General features: G+C 48.1%; 1 protein-coding gene across 1 annotated transcript in view; it reads right to left on the reverse strand.

The window, feature by feature from the left end:
• Positions 1-5,107: 5,107 nt before the first annotated feature.
• LOC131211399 (CUGBP Elav-like family member 2) overlaps positions 5,108-19,377 on the reverse strand; it is a 103,583-nt gene continuing 89,313 nt past the window's right edge. The window contains exons 5-9 of the mRNA XM_058204841.1: positions 16,892-17,070; positions 12,068-12,359; positions 10,088-10,264; positions 6,014-6,172; positions 5,108-5,728 (exon numbers count right to left, since the gene is read on the reverse strand). Coding sequence (XP_058060824.1) covers positions 5,457-5,728; positions 6,014-6,172; positions 10,088-10,264; positions 12,068-12,359; positions 16,892-17,070 — 1,079 coding nt within the window. The 3' untranslated portion in view covers positions 5,108-5,456. The remainder of the gene's footprint in view (positions 5,729-6,013; positions 6,173-10,087; positions 10,265-12,067; positions 12,360-16,891; positions 17,071-19,377) is intronic.

A 19,377-nucleotide genomic window follows, 5' to 3' on the forward strand; every position in this document is an offset into this window, starting at 1 on the left:
TCTTTTATTTTCCGGCGCCTGGGTTATGGTGAAAAAGTTAAAGGATATCTTGAGCTCCAGGGCTCGCAAAACCCTCAGCTAGGGCACCGAATGCCTTTGGTGCTTTCGGGGCAAAGTTTGTGGGGGAATCGTGGAGTGATTGTGGAATAAAGCAGCACGCACCACCACCCGGGGCTGCAACAAGATTTTGGGTTGCTTTTTTCAGCAAATCAAACCGTTTCAAAACGAGGCCGGAGATGGAAATGGAACAAAAGATATTATACACAAAACAAAAAAGTCGGTGAAAAATTTTTTCTTCGCACACCGAGAACGCAATTTCCGGAAGTGAAGGGCTATTTGCTATTAACTCTCGAAACCACCGAACGATGCGCTCTTTGCTGTTCAAAACGCGAAACAAAAAAAACAGACGGGAAAAGAAGAAAGGCCCAATTTACGACTCTCGAAAAGGAAACAATTGGGATGCTTTACTCCTCTTTCTTCACGAATACACATCTTTTTCTATACGACACTCGTCCGCATCGCAGTATCTCCTTCCGATGTATATAATATATATATATATATATATTCATATATAAGTACCTAGTGTATATAATATATAGTTAAGTTTTTCTTCTTTTCTCTTTTCATCATCGTTCTCATCTGTGTATCCCATTTTTGTTAAATCGAATTTCGTTTCTTTTTCACTAATAGACTTTTTCACAATGTCCACGCTGACTTCTGCCACGACGCTGTGTGAATGATTTTGCTTCCTCTGTGTTTGTTTCACTGTTTGATGCTTCTTTTTTCGTTTTTTCTCTGTTTTCATCTTAGGTTTTCCTATAAACTGGCACATTTAGTGTTTCACTTATCGCTCTCTCTCTCTTTGTCTGTGTTTGTCTTCTCTACCCTCTGTGTGCGACTTCTTCTTGCTGCGTTAATCTAATTTATAATTTTGTTTCTGATGCGCGTCCGGAAAAGTCCGACTTTTTTCTTGTTTTATACATTACGCAACCACGCGGTGAGAAAACCGAAGCTCGCTCTCACCTCATTGTTGGCTCTCCTTTTGCCTTTTGACGAACGGAGTGCGAAAGAACGCTTGCTAAACGATTGGAAACAAATTAAAATTGGCATACACTCTTTCGTAGGGAGCAAAACCATTTTTTTCTCCATTGTTCAACTTTCGTTCCCAGTTTCTTCTCGGGTGCTTTCGGTCGCCACACGTAACACATTGGACAATAACTCTTTGAAACACTACGAGAGCACCGATTACCGGTGGTGCGACACAAACACGTGTGGATTGTGTATGGAGAACAGTTGTCTCTCCCATTAGCACTACAAAAACTTACGCACTACCACAACTGAGAACAACATAAGTGGAAGTAAAATGGAAAAGAAACGAAAATCTTCTACAATGGGTGGCAAACAAAACAAAAACTCGTAAACATGTTGGTATAAAGCATGTTAAACTAATCACTACCAATGGTTCGGCTACGACATAAGACCTCTCTCCTTCGCACGGCACGGATAAACAGCGAAACATTTACACACTACATTTTCGATTGAGAAAAAAAACGTACCTTATTGACGAGTTTAATATTTATACAAATAAATTTGGTTTCTGCCGTTTATAATGCGACGCTGCCTGACTGGTTCGCATGCGTGCGCCCATACTTTGCAACATACTGCAAATTTACACTGTACAGTTTACTAATGACGACAACGACGACGATGATGATGATGATGATGATAATGGTGGTGGTGAAGGTGAACTACGTTTGAGTTCCTACACCCCGTGGTTCTGATCTGGGTTCATCCAAAATTGAATTATCCTACACTTACAGTTGTATACCAGAACACTCACTCACGCGCCGTGTTTAGTACGCTTCTACGCACGCAGCTGTACGCGTGTCCCGTGCTCCTTTTAATTTTGCTAGCGACCGATACACTCCCGATTCACACAGCTTTTGTAATTGCAGTAAGCTACGTGTCGTGTCCACTAATCCACTGCCCATAGCTCTCACTTTTAAACATTATTCAGTCATTATTACGGTTTGTAGCACTACCGGCCGTACCAGGAACCCAGTTTATGGAGTATCATTTTGCATTATGGTTGGAGTAAGTAAGGAACCAAATGGTCGATTGAATGCATGAAGCTGAACGGTGGACGGCAAAATTGGCAAAGCTTCGTGACGGTGGGGTTCACATCCACTCGGGATTGCACGTTGGTTACACATAAGCTAACAGATAAATAGATTTGGCGTATTGTGATTGATTGTGCAGTTTTAATTAGAAATTAAAAGCACAACACACATGCGAGGGCGCGTATCGCGACAGCCTCGACGGATCAAATATTGAGCTGTCTTTAATGTTGTTAGTTACGAATGAAACTGTGGTCGATCCGGCCAGCCCGGTGATGAACGGCTTGTGTGACGGTTCCACAGCAGCAGAATGGCAGATGGCTTCAATTAGGTAAATAATTGTAATTGAACTAGCTGTGGAGCGGCGAAGCGCACCGAGTGCGTGCAATCGTGCCGGTCCCCGTGTCGTGTCGGATTTACATAATGAAATAATTAATCATAATCAATGAGTTTAAATCAGAGGTAACTATCGTTCACTCATTCACATTCACACCTTATGGGTCGAATTAGGGCTTGCGGGTCGCTCGAATGTGAGGTCGAAGTTCACGGGTTAACGCTCTCCACAGTGCAATATCGCGTCCACCAGCCTGTCCCAGGCGGCCGCTGGCGACCCAGTTTTCCGCAGTTGTTTGATCATTTGCATCTTACTAATAACCGCTTCAGCAGTGGGTCATCGGATGTAAACCACCGGTGGTTTCGCCGCCACCGGTTCGCGGTTCGCGCGATAACTCATATTGCGCTAATACTGCGCTTATGAAAATTGATAGCGTCCAGCTGCGCGTATTTTGTCTAATAAACACCGAATCATGATGGCACACATCACGAGGACATAAACCCTAATTACAGTGGAAATTTCTGTTCGGCATCACGACTCCCCGCGACTCTGCAGTGGTGCAAAGCTCCACAAACTGGGCGCCTGGACGCGGGATGATAATCGTTTCATCGTAGTGTAGCCACATGCCCTCAAGCCACTAGCAATTCAGTACCAACTTGCGCCGTCCAACCGCCCGCTGGTGGTGGATGGAATTTTGCAATATGAACCACGAAAGCGGAGTGGTCGATTGTGGTTGCACGACATTCAGCTACTAGCCCTGGACAAGCTCCGTTTCCATCAATTCAACTAATTAGTACAATAGTTACAAATAAAAACAAATTAAACATAAGCCCGGGAAAGCAAACCAAAATCGGCATCGTTTCGTCCACCAAAGAAGGGGCACGAGAATGACAGAATTGATTTTTAGGAGTGTTAAAGGGTGGAAGGAAGGAAAAAAATTATCAGCACCTGACACACCTAATGATAGAGTAACAGACGATGCGAAAGTGATAGAGCCAAAGATTGAATGCATGAATGAATAAGTGACATTTAATCCAATTTCACATAAATAGTCCTACGTAAGTAAGCAACACACAGTTGAGTGTTTGTTTTCCGTTTGCCCTACATTCTCGCACGTGCTGCTATCAACTCACTCGAACCGCTAGTTTGTGTCGCCTAAAATGAGCTACATCTTGCATGGCAAAGTGTGTGGTTTAATCTGGTTAATCTGTGAGTGAGCTTTGCTGTTTGTTCGTTGCAGTTTTGGCTATAAAAGTTACAGCAACACCATACACAAATGAAACCGGTAAACGTGCATAGTACAGAGATGGTACACAGTACGGTAAGTACGAAAAACATCGAACAAACATTGATCCTTCGGTATTATCAGTGCGACCTCTGTCTGTGCCTTACACTACTAACACCTTCCCCACCTTCACAGAGTTCGGTCAATTATCTTTAAGATAACAGTCAACACCCAAGATTTCCTTCTAAAGCAAATGGGAAATCACAAAAATAACTTGCCATTCGCCTACACACACTTATCCAAACGCAAGCCTTTCGGAACATTCTATCTTCTCGACTGCACCACTCTGTTGCATACGAATGTGCCTCCCTAGTTTTGTAGACTAGTTTTGAACTATTTTTCAAACTAATGCGCGTCCTCGTTTAATGAGGGAGGTGATTTAGAATAAAAAAAAAGAAAAATAAACTATCAATAAGAATAAAATATAAGCAATTTAATTCCCCAGTTTTAAGGGAAACATGTTGCGTACTTTTCCGCAACGTTCTAAATGTTAAAAACCAACAGTTTATACGTTCAGCGCATTTAAGGATAAGGAAATATGGTAATAAAACAATTGAATGATGTGTCTCTGCCTCGAAAAAGCTTGCAAATACTTTCCTCTGCAAAATGATGACAAACGTGCGATGCACGGAAAACATTCAACCTTCTGGTATCCGATTGCGTAACTTAAACAGTGAAAGTTCCAGTACAATAAGTAATATTGGTTTAACGATATTGGTAGGGATCAAAATACGTAGTGGATGAAAACGAGATATAAAAATGGTTAAACAATAATTCAAGCATAACGAATCCAAACTAAAGCAAATTGAAAAATGATATAAGAAAAACCGACAAAAAAAACTCCCATCCATGAGTAGGACTCTGCCAAAAAACAAAAAAAAGATCTGCGGGGATCGTAAGCATTGTGGTAAAACAGTTATCTTTTCCTTTTGAAAAGCAGTCCAAAACCAACCCAACCACCAGTCGTCGGTTCGCACAAGCTGCCTCATGGTTTGCATGAGTTTGCAAAAATAACTAACTTTCACCTTCTTCGTATGGCCTCTTGGTGTGTGTGTGCGTTGTCCTACAACGTTTTGTTTGAAACTAAATAGCATTTACCGCCAGTAAGAACACTAAGTATAAGCTTAGACGCGCAAAACCACACACATTGTCTGGGCGATCATTCGGTAACTCGCAGTTACAATCGTCAAACAAGGATGAGGGACGAACTAAAAATTTAGATATGCTAGGTCCGGTATACGCGCGTCTGTACGTTGCGCGGTGTAGTCCGAAAATTCAAAACATAACATTATGTTCCAGTAGCTCTCTCGGTGATCGTTCTGGAGATCCGTTGGGCCCGCGTGATGGTGTTGGTTCGCTTGCTCTTTTCACCATTGGCGGGCGCTCTGCTGCTCTCTCTACATTACCGGACCGGATGGAGGAACGAACGGTGAACCACTGCAGCCAGCTTCGTACACGGGAGAGTCTCCGCAGTCCGGATTCGCCTTCCTCAGGACGGACTGGTGACTTTGGTCGTTCCTTGGCCGACCGTGGAACTGCCGCTGAACAAGAGGTCGTTGGTGGTAGTGGGGATGGTGATGATGCTGTGGTTCTTAGTGTTGGCCATGGTTCGTCGATTGATTGTTGCGCTTGCGATGATGGTGGCGGTGGCGGTGGCGACGGCAGCGGCACAGCACCGAAGGAGCCGCGCGTTCACTGTTGCCGCCAGCTGTTCCAACTCCTAGTACGGCTTCGAGGCGTCCTTCGAGCGCTTCAGCTGCACCTTCAGCCGCTTGGTTCCGATCTGGAAACCGTGCATCGCCTGGATGGCGGCCTGGGCCGACGACACATTGTCGAACGACACGAAACCAAAGCACTTCGATAGGTTCGTCTGCTTGTCGATGAACACCTTCGCTGACACAACGTTACCGAACGGAAGGAACGTCGACGCCAGATCAGTATCGGCGAATTCCTGTGGCAGGTGATAGATAAACAGATTGCAACCTTCCGGTCCTGTGGCGCGTGATGATCGGTGGGCGAGAGAGAGCAGAAAGATGAAAGGCAGAAAAAACATGAATTAACACTTGGCTCACGGTGACAGGGCAGGGCTTTGAATGTAGAGATCGGATGTGTCACGAAAACCAAAAAAAAAAAATCCGGAAAGGCTTTTACTGTCCACCCATCCGAGGAGTATTTTACGCTAGCGAAAGCCGGGAAACCACATTCGCAAGCACCGGTGAAATCTTAAGCTGCAGCCATGCGCAGGCGCGGGGTGTCGGCTTGGCCATGCAAACGTACCTTCGATCTGCTTTCCGGCAGCGGCTGCCACCGCCGCTTGCGCTAGCGTCGGTGTAGTTAAAGGCGTCGGGGTGAATGCTGCAGTGGCTGCGGCGGAGCCAAACTGCGGTAAGGCGGCGTATGATGTCAGGCTGGTGGCGGTCTCCGCTCCGGTAGTCCCTGTTCCGGCCCGGAAGGAGGATGAAATGACAGCGCAAAACGCAAAGAAGAGTACCACTTCGATTAGTGAACAAGAAGCATTGAGGCGATGATGATAGGGTTTGTTTGTTTGTTGTTCGATGACGGCAAAGCTACTGAGAAACCAGGCAAAAGGCAAATCAAACACGTTCGACTCAGTTTTAGTATCGAAAAATGGATATCGTCATTCCGAAAGAACTTTTCAAAACATAAACGCCATTTCCAAACAAACAGCAGTAACAAAGCGCCAATAAAGGAGAGTCATTACCAAGAAAAAGGAGCGAACGAATCGAACAAACGGATTATATTGTTGGTAGAGTAGTGAAAGTACAACGAAGCTACGAAAAAGATTCACATTTTAACATGCACTCAACCGTTGGCTACTGTTCAATATGTAATTGAATAATTATTTGATGCTATTTTATGTTCATGTTTTTGTCTCGTTACAACTACTATTGATCTGTTAGAAAATAAAGAAAAAAGCTGAAAGGCAAATCGAATACACACTGCCATATTAAGGTTCATGCGTTAATGATAAACACTCAGCGTAGGTTAGTTTGAAACCAGCAGTCAGTAGTGCTACCCGGTCCGATAGTGATTGGTGCGCACTGCTCGGAACAAGGATGTGTGTAACCTTGTTAATGCTGTACAAATTAATTTATTATCCTCGCGTTACCGCTGCATTAGGTTCTAAATAACGAGGAAAAATAATTACATATTCCTCGAATTGAGCCAAACCCCGTTTTATCATTCAGGTGGACTCAGTCTGTTCGGATGTTCGAAATCTCCCCCTGATGCGCGCCCCTGATATCGACCGAATCACGCGTCGATTGCAGTTCGTCCGGATTCGAGCGAAAACCGGGGAGACACCCACCCCATACGGCGAGCTAATTAAATTTTTATGAAGTTTCCGCGCGTTTTTCCACTCATTTAGCGAGAGTGGTCATTCCTTTCGCACCGCAGCGCTGCGGTGTATGACACGTGGTGTGTGCGGGGCCGGTGAAGAGTGCGCATCGTGTCGTGTGCCCCTCATCATATGCAACCACCGGGGGTGGTGGTACACCACGCACAGGCGCGCTTTGGGGATCCTTTGGCAGGCAGCAGCATACACATTATGACGGATCGGTGGCCGGTGACCGGAATTGGTGCGCAACTGCGAGCCGGGTGATGATGATGGTGGCGATGACGGTGGCTCCCCTCCGGCAATCAGGCCGGGTTTATATCGAGTTATACTTTACACATCCTGTCCGCGAACCTTTGAGTCGGTAGTTCACGTTAAGCCTCGCAGTCGATGCAGTATCCCGAGTGACAGAAACGGCAATTTGCTTCACTTTTACCTTTTTACAGCCGCATAAACGATGCGCGAACGTGGACGAGAGGGCAACGCGGGCGAATAATTATTGCCATTTTAATTTTTCAACACTTTTAAAAGGGTTTGTGGTACGGGACCTGATTAAATTTTCAGCCTTGTGGGTCTCCGGTGAGTGGTGAACGTTACATTTAATAAAATTCGAATCAGATTAGACACTCTACTGCTACCGGTGATGCGTGGAAAGTCTGCAAAATACTATGGCCATGCAATCTTTCTCCCTCTCCCTTGCTCTGAGGGGGGAAGTAATGTTGTCCGAAAACATATTGCACACCCGCTTAAGACTACAATTGTTATCAAAACGTAAGCCAAAGTGGTTAATGACGGTAAAATATCAGAAGAAAGAAAAAAAAACAGTCGGAACAGGTTACATGCACCGATGCTGTCAGAAATCTACACGCAAGTCAAACTTACACACGCAATAGTAATGGTTAATGCTTCCCTCCGAACAAGCTGATTGGAAATAAGAGAAACAATAAAACTCCACAAAGCGCTACCGAAGGCGAACAAACAGTGCAAAAAAGGAAACACTCCGCGTCGTATCATATCGTATACAAGGGAAACAACCGTTAGCAGCCACAAACGCATATGCAAAGAAAACTAAGACCCAGTCCAGGAAAGAAAAGCCGGTCGCATTCGCGGGAAACGGGCTGAAGAACGGAAGTGGGGCTCACCTGACGTCGCTGTCTTCCCTAATAGACCGGCTGTGCGAGGAGATCGGGAAAAAGCGGAACAGTTTAAAGGGTGCGCGCGTGGATTCGTGACACAGAATGGGCGACAACAATCGCGGATGTTGGTTGTTGATGACGATGACGGTAGCCAAGAAGAGATGGAGCGAAAAAGAGAGAGAGAGAGACAGGGATTGATGAGACACCATGAACCGGAAGGAAGCCGGTTTGCCGGTTGGTTGTGCTCGGACTGCTAGAAAAAAAAACCCTCTAAAACTCCGGAAGTGGCGCTGAAGGGAATGCGAAATTAATTTGTTCCTCTTCACGCCTTGATTCACCCTGTTGGCCATTGGCCCCCCTCCATTTTCGGGGCAAGTTCAGGCCAACGCGATTTTCATGAAGGGTTCGAGAAATCGACACTAATTTAATTTAATATTACGCGCAGGTACGCGGGTGTCGGGCCAGCGTCGTTTCCTAGCCAGGAAGAGGGGAGCCCGCCCGGGCTCGGACTATACACTGTCCTATCCTGTCGGGGCCAGCAAGAGCGACGGCGGCGCTGAGGCGAGTCCACCAGTTGGCGAATCCATTTCGGTGTGATCATAAAATCGTTTATTGCCTCGACAAGGAGCACTTTTATGGAACCGAGGATGATTGCGATCGTCCATTACTGGCAACAAGCAACAAGCTTTCCAGCACCAGAGGGCGAAGGACAACAAAGGGGCGAGGGGCGGACGATGCATCCCGGCACGGAAGTCGAACGGACCCCGTGGAATACACCGGCGAGGCCTAGAGCGCGCGCACAGGTGAAGAAGCCATAAAACAGATAAAAGTAAAATCGTTCATCTTTATAACTTTTACGACTGTTTTAATGGGACATTGTTGTTGGTGGTGGTGCTGGTGTGCTATGATTTTGCTCGACCGGTCCCCCGGTGTTCGTCAATTTCCACGAGCGCGCCTTCGATATTAATTTTCCTTTTTTGTGCTCCCCCCCATCTGGCGTACTCTGGCGGGTCCACTGCGACCCCGAGGGGGACAGGAGTCACGGAAGCGGCGGATTGATATTCGACCGGCCGCAACGGAACCGTTGTCGTAAAAAGTTATACATCCCACCCTCGGCCGACACAACACAGGGGGAGCGCCGTCCAAGGGAGTGGTCGCCATCGTAATGTTCACTTGAAGAAGGATCTTCACGCTTTTTGCCACATCCACTCGGGATGTGGCGGGATTATTTGTGTAGCCACCCGGCCGTCGGCAGGTCCCGAATGAACTGGCTGCGAACTGATCCTCTACGGGGCGGTATAAGTTGTATCATAATCATATCCATTTTCCAGGACCCGTGGCACGCATCCCTGCCAGCGGCCAAAGTTGGCCGGACGGTACTTTTTAAGAACTCTAGTGCAAACTTTACTCTCAGACTTTAGAGCGGGCTCTTTACGTTTATCGCTCACCGATCCCCTGTCGGGTCGTTTTGGGCGGAAGATAAAGCCGGATTAGGCCTCCCACCCGATGGCCTACCGTCGGCATAAACTATGCATGAGAGGGCGACGATGCACTTTTCACTGCTTCCGTAGCGTTCTCTCACTCGGGCCAATATTTTACTTATTTGTGGCACAAAACATTAACAAATAAAGTAAATCAGCTGCGTTGAAACTTCTTCCGCCGAGAACCGGAAGCGCTGCGTCAAACGTCGATCCGAATGGCGTTAATTACGACACTAAAATGGTGCATAAATGATGCTGGCAAATCGGGTACGCGGTCACCCGGGGGGCAGCGGTGGCTCACGGTCCCACTGAAAAATGCATCGTCCCCATTATGCGTCAATCACCGGTGCGCCGGTGGTCGGTTGCAGCTGATACTTACACAAGGATGTCGCTGCATTGCTGATGGCCGAGACCGGTGTCTGGGCAGCTGCTGCGGCCGCAGTTTGCAGCGACGGTTGCGCCATTGCGGCCAGCGTCACCAGGTTCTGCATCGAAAGAGGTCCTAGAAGGTTGGCGGCAGCAGTGGCGGAGGTCGTGTCAGTCTGTGCGCTTAGTCCTGCGTGTGGCCATCCATCCGTGCAGCAGCATCCGCCCGTCCGAAGGTGAGGGTTTCCCGAGAGAGAAATGAGAGAAAATACTACCGTTAGCTAATCCTTCTAGGAACACAATCATCCACGCAAAACCTCCCCGAAAACCCATTCATCTTCGTCACAATCTGCTAAACGGCGGTGGCAAGGTGGTGTTTCTTTCCTTTCGATGTGAGACGCCCTTTGCTGTGGTGCGAGACCCGCTGGTCATCTACACACGTTCTGCCCAGAGTGTTCTTGAGACGCCCGGCCAAGCGGCCACCGGCTGCGAGTGTGCACGTGCGTGACGGGCGTTAAATTCGTTTATTTATGATCCATTGAACAGCGAAAAACTTGCGCGACGACATCGGCTGAACACCGGTGACAAAACTGGTGGGACACCACCAACCAAACCCGCCAATGCCCTCGCCATTCGGCCGCCGAACACAAATGGAATGTAGCAACGAGGCCCTCTCTTCGGGTGACCAGTGACTGTTCCACAGTGTGTTAGGATTTTTCTCTTAAAACAACTCCTGCTTCACTTCGGTCGACCGTTCAACCCAGACCCAGAGTCTGTCGGACAACCCCGGACGGTGTCGGTGGACACGCAGAGGATATTAAATCATTTCTAATTCCCATTTAGGGGCGACGGGCTTTTGATGACTGCTATACGCTACGTTGTGTTCCCGTCCGTTTCCGTCCTGTGTGTCCCCCGTAGAGTCCTTCGCTTGTCGACGCGAGCGGTCATAACGAGAGAGAGCTGGGCACTGATTTGCCGCTACGCTACCACCGAAGGAGTGCTGCTGCTGCTGAGCAGCTTTCAGCAATTGCCTTGTTTTAATGAAGGTCCGCCGACTAACCGCTACCGTACCGGACCGGAACCCGGCGTGGACCTGGGCCTCATTTTGCGCCTTTTCAACGCCCGCCACCGCGCAAATGTGTGCGTTAACCGTCTGTGACACAGTGTCGCATTACTGTGTGTGAAAATGTCCCGGCATGTTCGAGGCCGGTGCGGTTCCGTGTCGGAATCAAAGGTGCGCTTCCCCGGTTGCGACGATAAAATCTCGCCACTAATGTAGACCACCCTACAATCGCTCTCTCACTCTCTGTGCGACCTACGTCGACGGTTGGTTGGTTGGTTGGGCTGGTCGTCCTTTTCGGGCCCGGCGGGCAAAAAGGAATTTAGAAACAGGTAATTATGTAACCGAGAGCCGTCCGTTTCGGGGGTTCGGCAGGATACGATGGGCCACGACGGCTGTTCATTATAGTGCCGCCTAGTGGATTAAATCGATTAAGGCGAATGATTTGTTTGATTAACCTGCTGTCACTGGTCACGGGACATTAGGCAAAGATTGCGCCGACCGCCGACCAGTAAAGGTTGATTTAGTAGCAGAGCTTTGGGGCTTTTGGTGGCAGATAATTGAAGGCATGCATCCCATATCCTGGGTTCCTCTTCCCGAGAGCTCGATTTCGAAAACGGCCCAAATCCGATGGTTGGGACATTGGGAACGAGCGGAAAAACGGGAGCACTCTAATCTTCTTCCCGTGGCCGGCGTGTACTAAAAGTAGAGTTTCATGTTTTTCACACCCGGTGGCGGGCCGTCAGAAAAGTGAAATACATTATTCAAATACACATGCCACGGTCCGCACAACGGGGCGCTAGCTGACGTGGCTCAACGCTTCGTTCCCAGAGGAGCTGCGCCGTGCGTGACTTTCAATTCGTTAAGTAATTCGTAAGAAACCGGGGCGGATTCACCCATCGGGAGGGATCGGGATGCTGCGGCGTAACGCACCTTGCAGGAGTTGCTGCTGTTGCGCGACGGCTTGCAGCTGCTGGAGCAGCGTCAATGGCGGGGAGATGGCGTCGGCCGCTAGGAACGGTGTCTGCTGCTGCGGTGGGTTCGGATGGGCGGTCGCGGTCAGGGGCGTTACCGACTGCGTAATCGGCTGATTGATGCCGGTAATGTTCCACAGGTTCGACTGCATCTGTTGCATCCGCTTGGCGTCCTTTTCCTTCTGCGTGTCGGCAAACTTCACGACCAGTGGCGCCGAGCAGCCTTCCATCGTTTTGCTCTGGTGCAGTTGCTACAATGGAAACGAAACGGAAGAAGAAAAAGCATTACTGAAAAGGACCTTTCGATATGGGGAGGATAGATGCGACGAAGTTTGATCACTGGGGCTTCTTCTGTGAGTCAGCAAAGTGCCGAGGAAAATGTAACGAGAGTGTCTCAAACAAAAAACGAGACGAATCGACATTGGTAGTGTTATCTGTTTGAACTTTAGCAACTGATTCATCCATCTGATGGTCTGCTGACTTTCACCATTGGCAGCGGTAAAAAGAAAGCTTTTTTTCTTTCTAAAAAGGATTGCTAGTCAACAGATTGTGCTCTGCCTTCCACGTGATCCTAATGTTGGGTCAAGTCTTTTGTGCAGCTCTGGCACGGTTTTAAATGACTTTTTCGGTTTTTGAAAAAAAATTCATCATTTCTATGTTAATGCATAATGATTCTGTAAACTTCCACTATTTTTAAGGATAGATTGATATCTTAATCGGAGTACACGTTTTCAAGCCGATCCATAGGAAGCTTCTCATCATTCTCTTACAGTGACGTTGATATTTCCTCGAATTTCTAAACTTTCTCAAAACTACGCTTGATTGGTGCAAAACGATTTAATAACCACTTGAAACCATCCAAACATTGTCGCGGCACCTTTTATGTCTAATGTGTTGTCGCTTCCCACAAACGACAATGAAGGATTATTTTAGATGATACTTAAACGCTCGAAATGTCGCCCTCCGTTATTGAAAGCAACGACACGTGGCCGGTGGCGCAGTGCGAATGTGAGTGTTAATTTCTTGCCGAATTATTCCTAATGGTAGTTGGCGGTACTTTCGGCACGGCCACGCGGTTAGTTGCTCCCTTGCGCCTCGTTCACGCGGTGCGGCCTTCCAGGTGCCAGACACAGACAGCTAGAGGCACCACACACCGCCACCGTCGTCAACCATGAGCTCGTTTGGAAATGTTTTCATCTTCACCGGCCGGCGGGATAAAGTTACCGGCCCGCTCCTTCCGCAGGGAGTCGGGGCCGAGACTCGTACCGCAGCGGAATAGTCGACGCCGCCGAACAACCGAAAGTATTATTGTGTCTGTAGCACGGTGCTTAAAAATCATAAAATTTACATAGAGCGGTTCGTTCGTTTCTAATGATCCAGTGGCGTCGTGTGTGTTGTCGGTCGGATGGTTGGTGTCGTGTTTTTCGTCACCAATCGGCAGCCAGACAGACAGACAGACCGGCAGACGCCGGTCGGGTGGCGGCGGGTTTGCACCTTTAATCGCGAATCGAGGGGTGGGCTCTGATACTAAACAAAAGCTCGTTAGCATAGCGTGACAAGTGGTCCCGGCTGCCGCACACCGCGAAGGGGACACCGAAAAATGCTGAACCATTTTGCGTTGGAGGTGGATGCGCGCCTCCGGCTCTACTAATGACACTCGATTGACGAGACGGCGACTTGGGGGCTCATTACTTTTACTGCGGCATGTTGTTGCTGGGCAGGGCACATAATTATAATCTTATGAAAAATAAAAGGAACATTTGCGCCAATAACACAACCGTTATAAGCTCGTTCTCGGGGCGATGTAAACGCGATGTAGAATTCATCGTCCGGGTGCCCGAGCCAATTCGAGTATCGTAAGAAATAATCGTAACAAGTTGCCACCGTGAAGGAGAGCACAAATGGTGACACGCCGCGAGACCGGGGCGAGAGCGCTCCGAACGGCTCGCAGCCTTTTTTGTCGATCCGCCGCCACCCGCCAGCAATCCAATAAAAAATAATAACGACCGCGTCGTCCGTCCCTCGCATTTCGCGCCGGAAATTGATGCCATTGCTTTCGAATGGCGCGGTTGTGGTGCTTGACTTCTGCCACCCCGCGCACACAAAGTCAGCTTCATTACACACATTACGGTGGGAACGGAAAAAAGGGAAAACCATTGCCTGTGCTTCTTCCGTCATTTTCCAGACGCCAAACTATTGCGAAAACAAAAACTTTCCTCTGTCATCTCTGCTTTCGGCGGTTGCGGTAGGAGACGATGCAGCAGCGCACACCAAGGCGCTTGGTTTTTTGTGTTGGTGCTGAGAGGTCGTGGGGTTGATAATAGTGGGGTTTTCGCACTTCTCTGACTCGCGAAAAAAACAAACTTGTCAAAAACAACCATCACCATCACATAAACGATGATTATTGTTATCGATGTTTTGCATATCGTTATGCTGCGCGCGGTGGTGGCGTAATGCTTCTTCGTCCTCTAATGGGGTCCCGCCCTTTGGTTCACAGCGCCGTTTGCTCCATTAGCGCGGGTCAAAGTTCACAAATTGTTGATGTTTTCTTCTCCACACCCATCGATTTGGGGAGCCATGAATTTAACCGCAGCATTAAGGCTTGGATGTCAGCTCGGTGGCGCAAATAATTCATCCGCGCGATTCATTATGTATTCCAAATCATTATTTTTAAAAACAAAATATTTGAAAGGGTTTGCTAACGATTTGGCACCCTTGCTTCCGTTCGGTGCGAGGAATGATTGCAAAAGAGTTTTCAAAAAATAAAATTCTTAAAATGCAATCACACAGTAGCTGAAATCGGGTAGGTTCTGCAAATTAAAGCTTGGCCATATTCTGGAGCACATGCGGGAATGGCGAGACGGTGCGATGTATGATAAAATAATTGGAATCCCCACACCATCTGTAATAAGTCATTCGACCGCCGACTAACAGATTAATATCATAAAAATCGTTAATTCCACATCATCAATCATAAAATCGTTTGTTATCCCACACACGCAGCATCCCTGCGCCGTACGCGTGTGTGGCTATTCATTCGAGAGGTCGGCATGAAAAGGATAACATATCCTGCCACCGGTCAGGCCGGGCCGGTTGTTCGGGGGGGGGGGGGGCTCAGATAACGAATCATTAAAAACACCGCCAACTTTCTACCTTCCGTTTGTTTCCCCGCATCCGATGCCAAGCCGATATCAGGCCACCGGGGCCTAGCGGTGGATGCAATTTATGTTTCATTCGGGAAACTCTCGCGTGCCTCCCCCGGGTTGTATCCATCCGAAGCCCCTGAGTAAAAATTGACCAGCACAATACAATGACCGGAACGGGCGGCCTTGCGGGCTCTGTTTGATGGGCTCTCATCTGGCGATGATTACTCAAATCCAAATCCCAATCAATCGAGTCAATGGGCAGGAAAAATTTGAGGAATATCCATTTTCAATTTAATTAAACCCCCAGCAATTAATTCGATTTCACTTAGGGGGCCATTACCACCGCGCACACGGCCAACACGTGGCCCTGCTCCCCGGGTGTCTTCATATTTTGTTGAGTCTTTTTACGCTCAAAAGAATCGATCCTTTGATGATTAGTGTGATACGCGTCGTGGGGTCCATCCGCGCGCTTTCGGAATTGCGGCGCGGAGTAAAAATGGTGCAAAAATAGCATTACACTAATTGTCACTAATTGCGGCGTATGTTTGCGTCGTTGAACCACACTCTGTATTTATCTCCGACCGGCCACAGTAATTGATTGATGCGTGAAATTGTAACATCATTTCTCTTAAATCAACACGCGCGCGCGGCTTATTCGCTGGGGACTTTGGCTTTAACTGACCAACTGACTGATGTCCACCTGCATTACCAACCCAGCAGCGGCAACAACGGAACGATCGGCAGAATCCATTAAACTGATACAGCGAAATAAATAATGGCAGCGAGCCCCAGTAATGCGTGCAAGCGAATCGAACCGGATGCTGCTGGCGGTGTGGCGGTTACGGAGCCGCGTGGGGCACCGACCGAGCTTCTTCCGCCGGGCGTCCTTTCGTCCACGCAATTCGGTCAGCATTACTAAATGATAGCCACCGTACGGTGGTGGTGAAAGCGATAAATAAATAACCCATTTTTTACATGCACCCAGCACTAACGGTTCCACACCGCGGCAATCGGACCATCCCCGCGCGTTCCGAGCTAGGTGGTGGTGGTTATCACCCTTTCTTCGAAGTCATAAATCAAATCGCAGCTTTGTGGTCCGGGTTGTACGCTGGTCTGGCTGGCTGGCTGGCTGGCTGGCTGGCTGGCTGGCGGGGAAAAGCTACATTGGCAATGCAGCAACAGCAAACACCACTCTGGAAGACGTCGCCTCGCACGAAACGCCAGCATCCGGTGGAACTAGCTCCACAGCCCACACACGCGCGGCTGTGCGATGTGGTTTACGGTGTTGCGAACACAATATGATTTATTTATTGTCGGGCAACCACCGACACCCGGCATTGACCGGGAAAAGTGTGTGCGTCCCGACATCCCGAGGCTCAATTTGTAGTGAGAAACTGTTACGGGGGGTTAGCTTATCGCGTGATTCGTGCACTGAGGGGTCGAAGAAAATTTCCTACCCCATCACGAATGGGACACGCGTACCGTTGATTCGGAAAAAAATCGCGATACTATGCGGCGGAGGTTTACAGTGCGAGGTGCAAGTCCTTGAGCGACCCAGTGCGACCGGGAACTGGGGAAATTCAATTAATCTTCCCTGGTTAGCAGACACAGGTCCACCGGTCCACTAATCTACTCACCTTAATCGCACTGATCGCCGACTGCTTGGTAGCGAATGTCACGAACGCGCAGCCTTTACTCTGCCCGGACGGGTCGCGAAGCACCGTGCACTCCTCGATGATACCATGGCCCGAGAAGAGGTGCCGGACGTCGTTCTCGTTATACTTTTTGCTCAGCATTCCCACGAACAGTTTGCGTTCTGTGGAAGAAATGAAAGAAATAATGAAAGGAGATTAGTAAACGTTTCACCCTCATATTCGAACACATGGAACCGATGGAGGCGCATGGTGCGTTTCGGTCGGCGTTGAGTATTTGAATATGCGCGTGTTAAATGAGCCATTTCGTTGCTGCTCCTACCTCGTCGGTGAAATAAAACCAGAGCATTCAAAGCATCTGCCTTAAACAACTCCCAAACCCTACCGTACCGTATTGATGCCGTTTTGCTAGTGGCGATAATCCTTGTCGTGACATCGGTTGACAATCAACAGTTAACGGTGCGTCGAAATGGATCTCCTTTTCACCCCTCGAAACGAACCAACTTGTCGTGCCGCAGGCAGACAGCGGACAAGAAAAGAAATTCTAATGAAATCCTCTTATAAATTTATATCTCACCCGGAACCGCCTAAGTTCGCCTCGCGTTTTGCGTGCTGTTTGTTTGTGGTTCAAAAATGGCGCCACAAAGCTAGACTGGCGTGAAAGTTATTCCGACGCACGTTTCGACTCGTCGGGCCGATTTTTGGCTTTCCGCAGCACCAACAACCATGGCCAACAACAAGAGAAAAAAAAAATCATTCCGTTAAATCAGCTTTTCGGTTGCGGTCCAAAAAGTTCGCATTCTCCTCGGTCGCCACGCTTGAGCGCCAGTTGTTGCGTACACTTATCAGTTTTAATCTAAATGTATATGAAAAGGAACGGTGCAGAACAAAACTCTGCGACACGGAGGAACCCCGGGCGACACACTTCATTTGATTCAAAGTTGTTTTTTATGTTAATTTATTCACCCGTCACCGAACGTCCTGCCTCTTCGTGGTGCGGCACAATTTGTCCATTTTGATAGTGAATTTTAACAGCGCAAAAGAGAAATAGCGCGCTTTCTGATGGAATTTTCTTCGGCCCATAGGGGCATGGCGTAAGCTGCCTTCATCAGTGTCATCTTCACGATCATCGTCGCAATGTTGCCAAAAAAGAATGTCGGAAAAGCGCAATGTTGCGAGAGCAAAGGTGCAATCGCCGAGGCGTAGCAGTAAATTACCGGGCTTTTTTTTCATTAAACCGCAATATGGAGGTGATAGAGAGAGAGAGAGAGAGAGAGAGAACAATGCTCTTCTTCTTAAGGAACGATCCCGTGAAGGCGGAAGCGTTGCACACTTTGGCGAGTGAACTAAATTTCATAATGGCTAAATTATACCGCACAAGCTGTTGTTTGTTTAGCTCGAGCGAACAGTTTCGCTCCCGTCGGTTGGTCTAATCCGGATAAATTATGAACCGACGGTGCGCACTGGTCGCAAGTGTTACCCACGGTTTTTTTTCCTGTACGGCAGCGCCCACCCGGAAGTGCAACAGACACCGATAGCCGAAATGCAGCAGGACGACAACGAAACTGTTCCAACATCCGTCGGGCGATGCTCGAGAAGAAAAACCGTACAATTTTGGGACGATAATAAAAGGCGAGATACAGGAATAAATGCAGCGCCGGAAGGAGGAAGTACACAGTTCCTTAACGGTGGCGTAATCATTTTGCCAACGAGCCGAGAGTCACCTCCAACGGCAGGCTCCGTATGCTGCTCCGAATAGATAATTGGCACGACTGGTGGCAGTATTTAAATTATCCATCCATTCATCACACATGGGAGGCAACATCTGAGAAATGCGGAAAAGGATGTCGGCAAACACGGACTTAAAAAAACGGAGAAAACCACATTGTCAGCCCATGTTTTGCATGTTTCCAGTTCGGTTGCAATAGTTCCCCGAGAGCACACCAAACGACACCCAGAATAACACTGTCGTTCGGGGTTAGGATAAGCGGATAACTGAAACATTGATAATCCGTTTACGACGATATCGTGTGCAGCAGCAATGTAGCGGTTTGCAGGGATAAACAGCTTCACTGGTAATCGTATCATGTCATGTCGTCGTACCTAATCATGCGAACTAAGAAGATGACCGTGAAATCTAACTGCACTTTAATTACGTTCGGAAACGATTATCGAGCTTCCCGTCATCAAATGGATGGAAGGCACCAACCGAATTGAGTTAAAGCATGAGCACCTCACGGGCACCAGTCTGATAAGTCCATAGAAATGGGGTTCGAATTTCTACCAAAAACTCACATCGATTCGTAACAACAGCGCAGAATAACCGCAACCCACTATGCTCGTTAGCCGGTTCACTGCACGAAACAGTGCGCCCTCAAGAGTGCAGTTGCCAGACCGGGTTCACCTATCAAAAGACGCCCTTAGATTATGCGAAATAATGATACGAATACGGCGGCCTGTGATTTACATTT

The sequence above is a fragment of the Anopheles bellator genome, chromosome 2 (assembly GCF_943735745.2).
Source record: "Anopheles bellator chromosome 2, idAnoBellAS_SP24_06.2, whole genome shotgun sequence".
Classification (NCBI taxonomy): Eukaryota; Metazoa; Arthropoda; class Insecta; order Diptera; family Culicidae; genus Anopheles; species Anopheles bellator.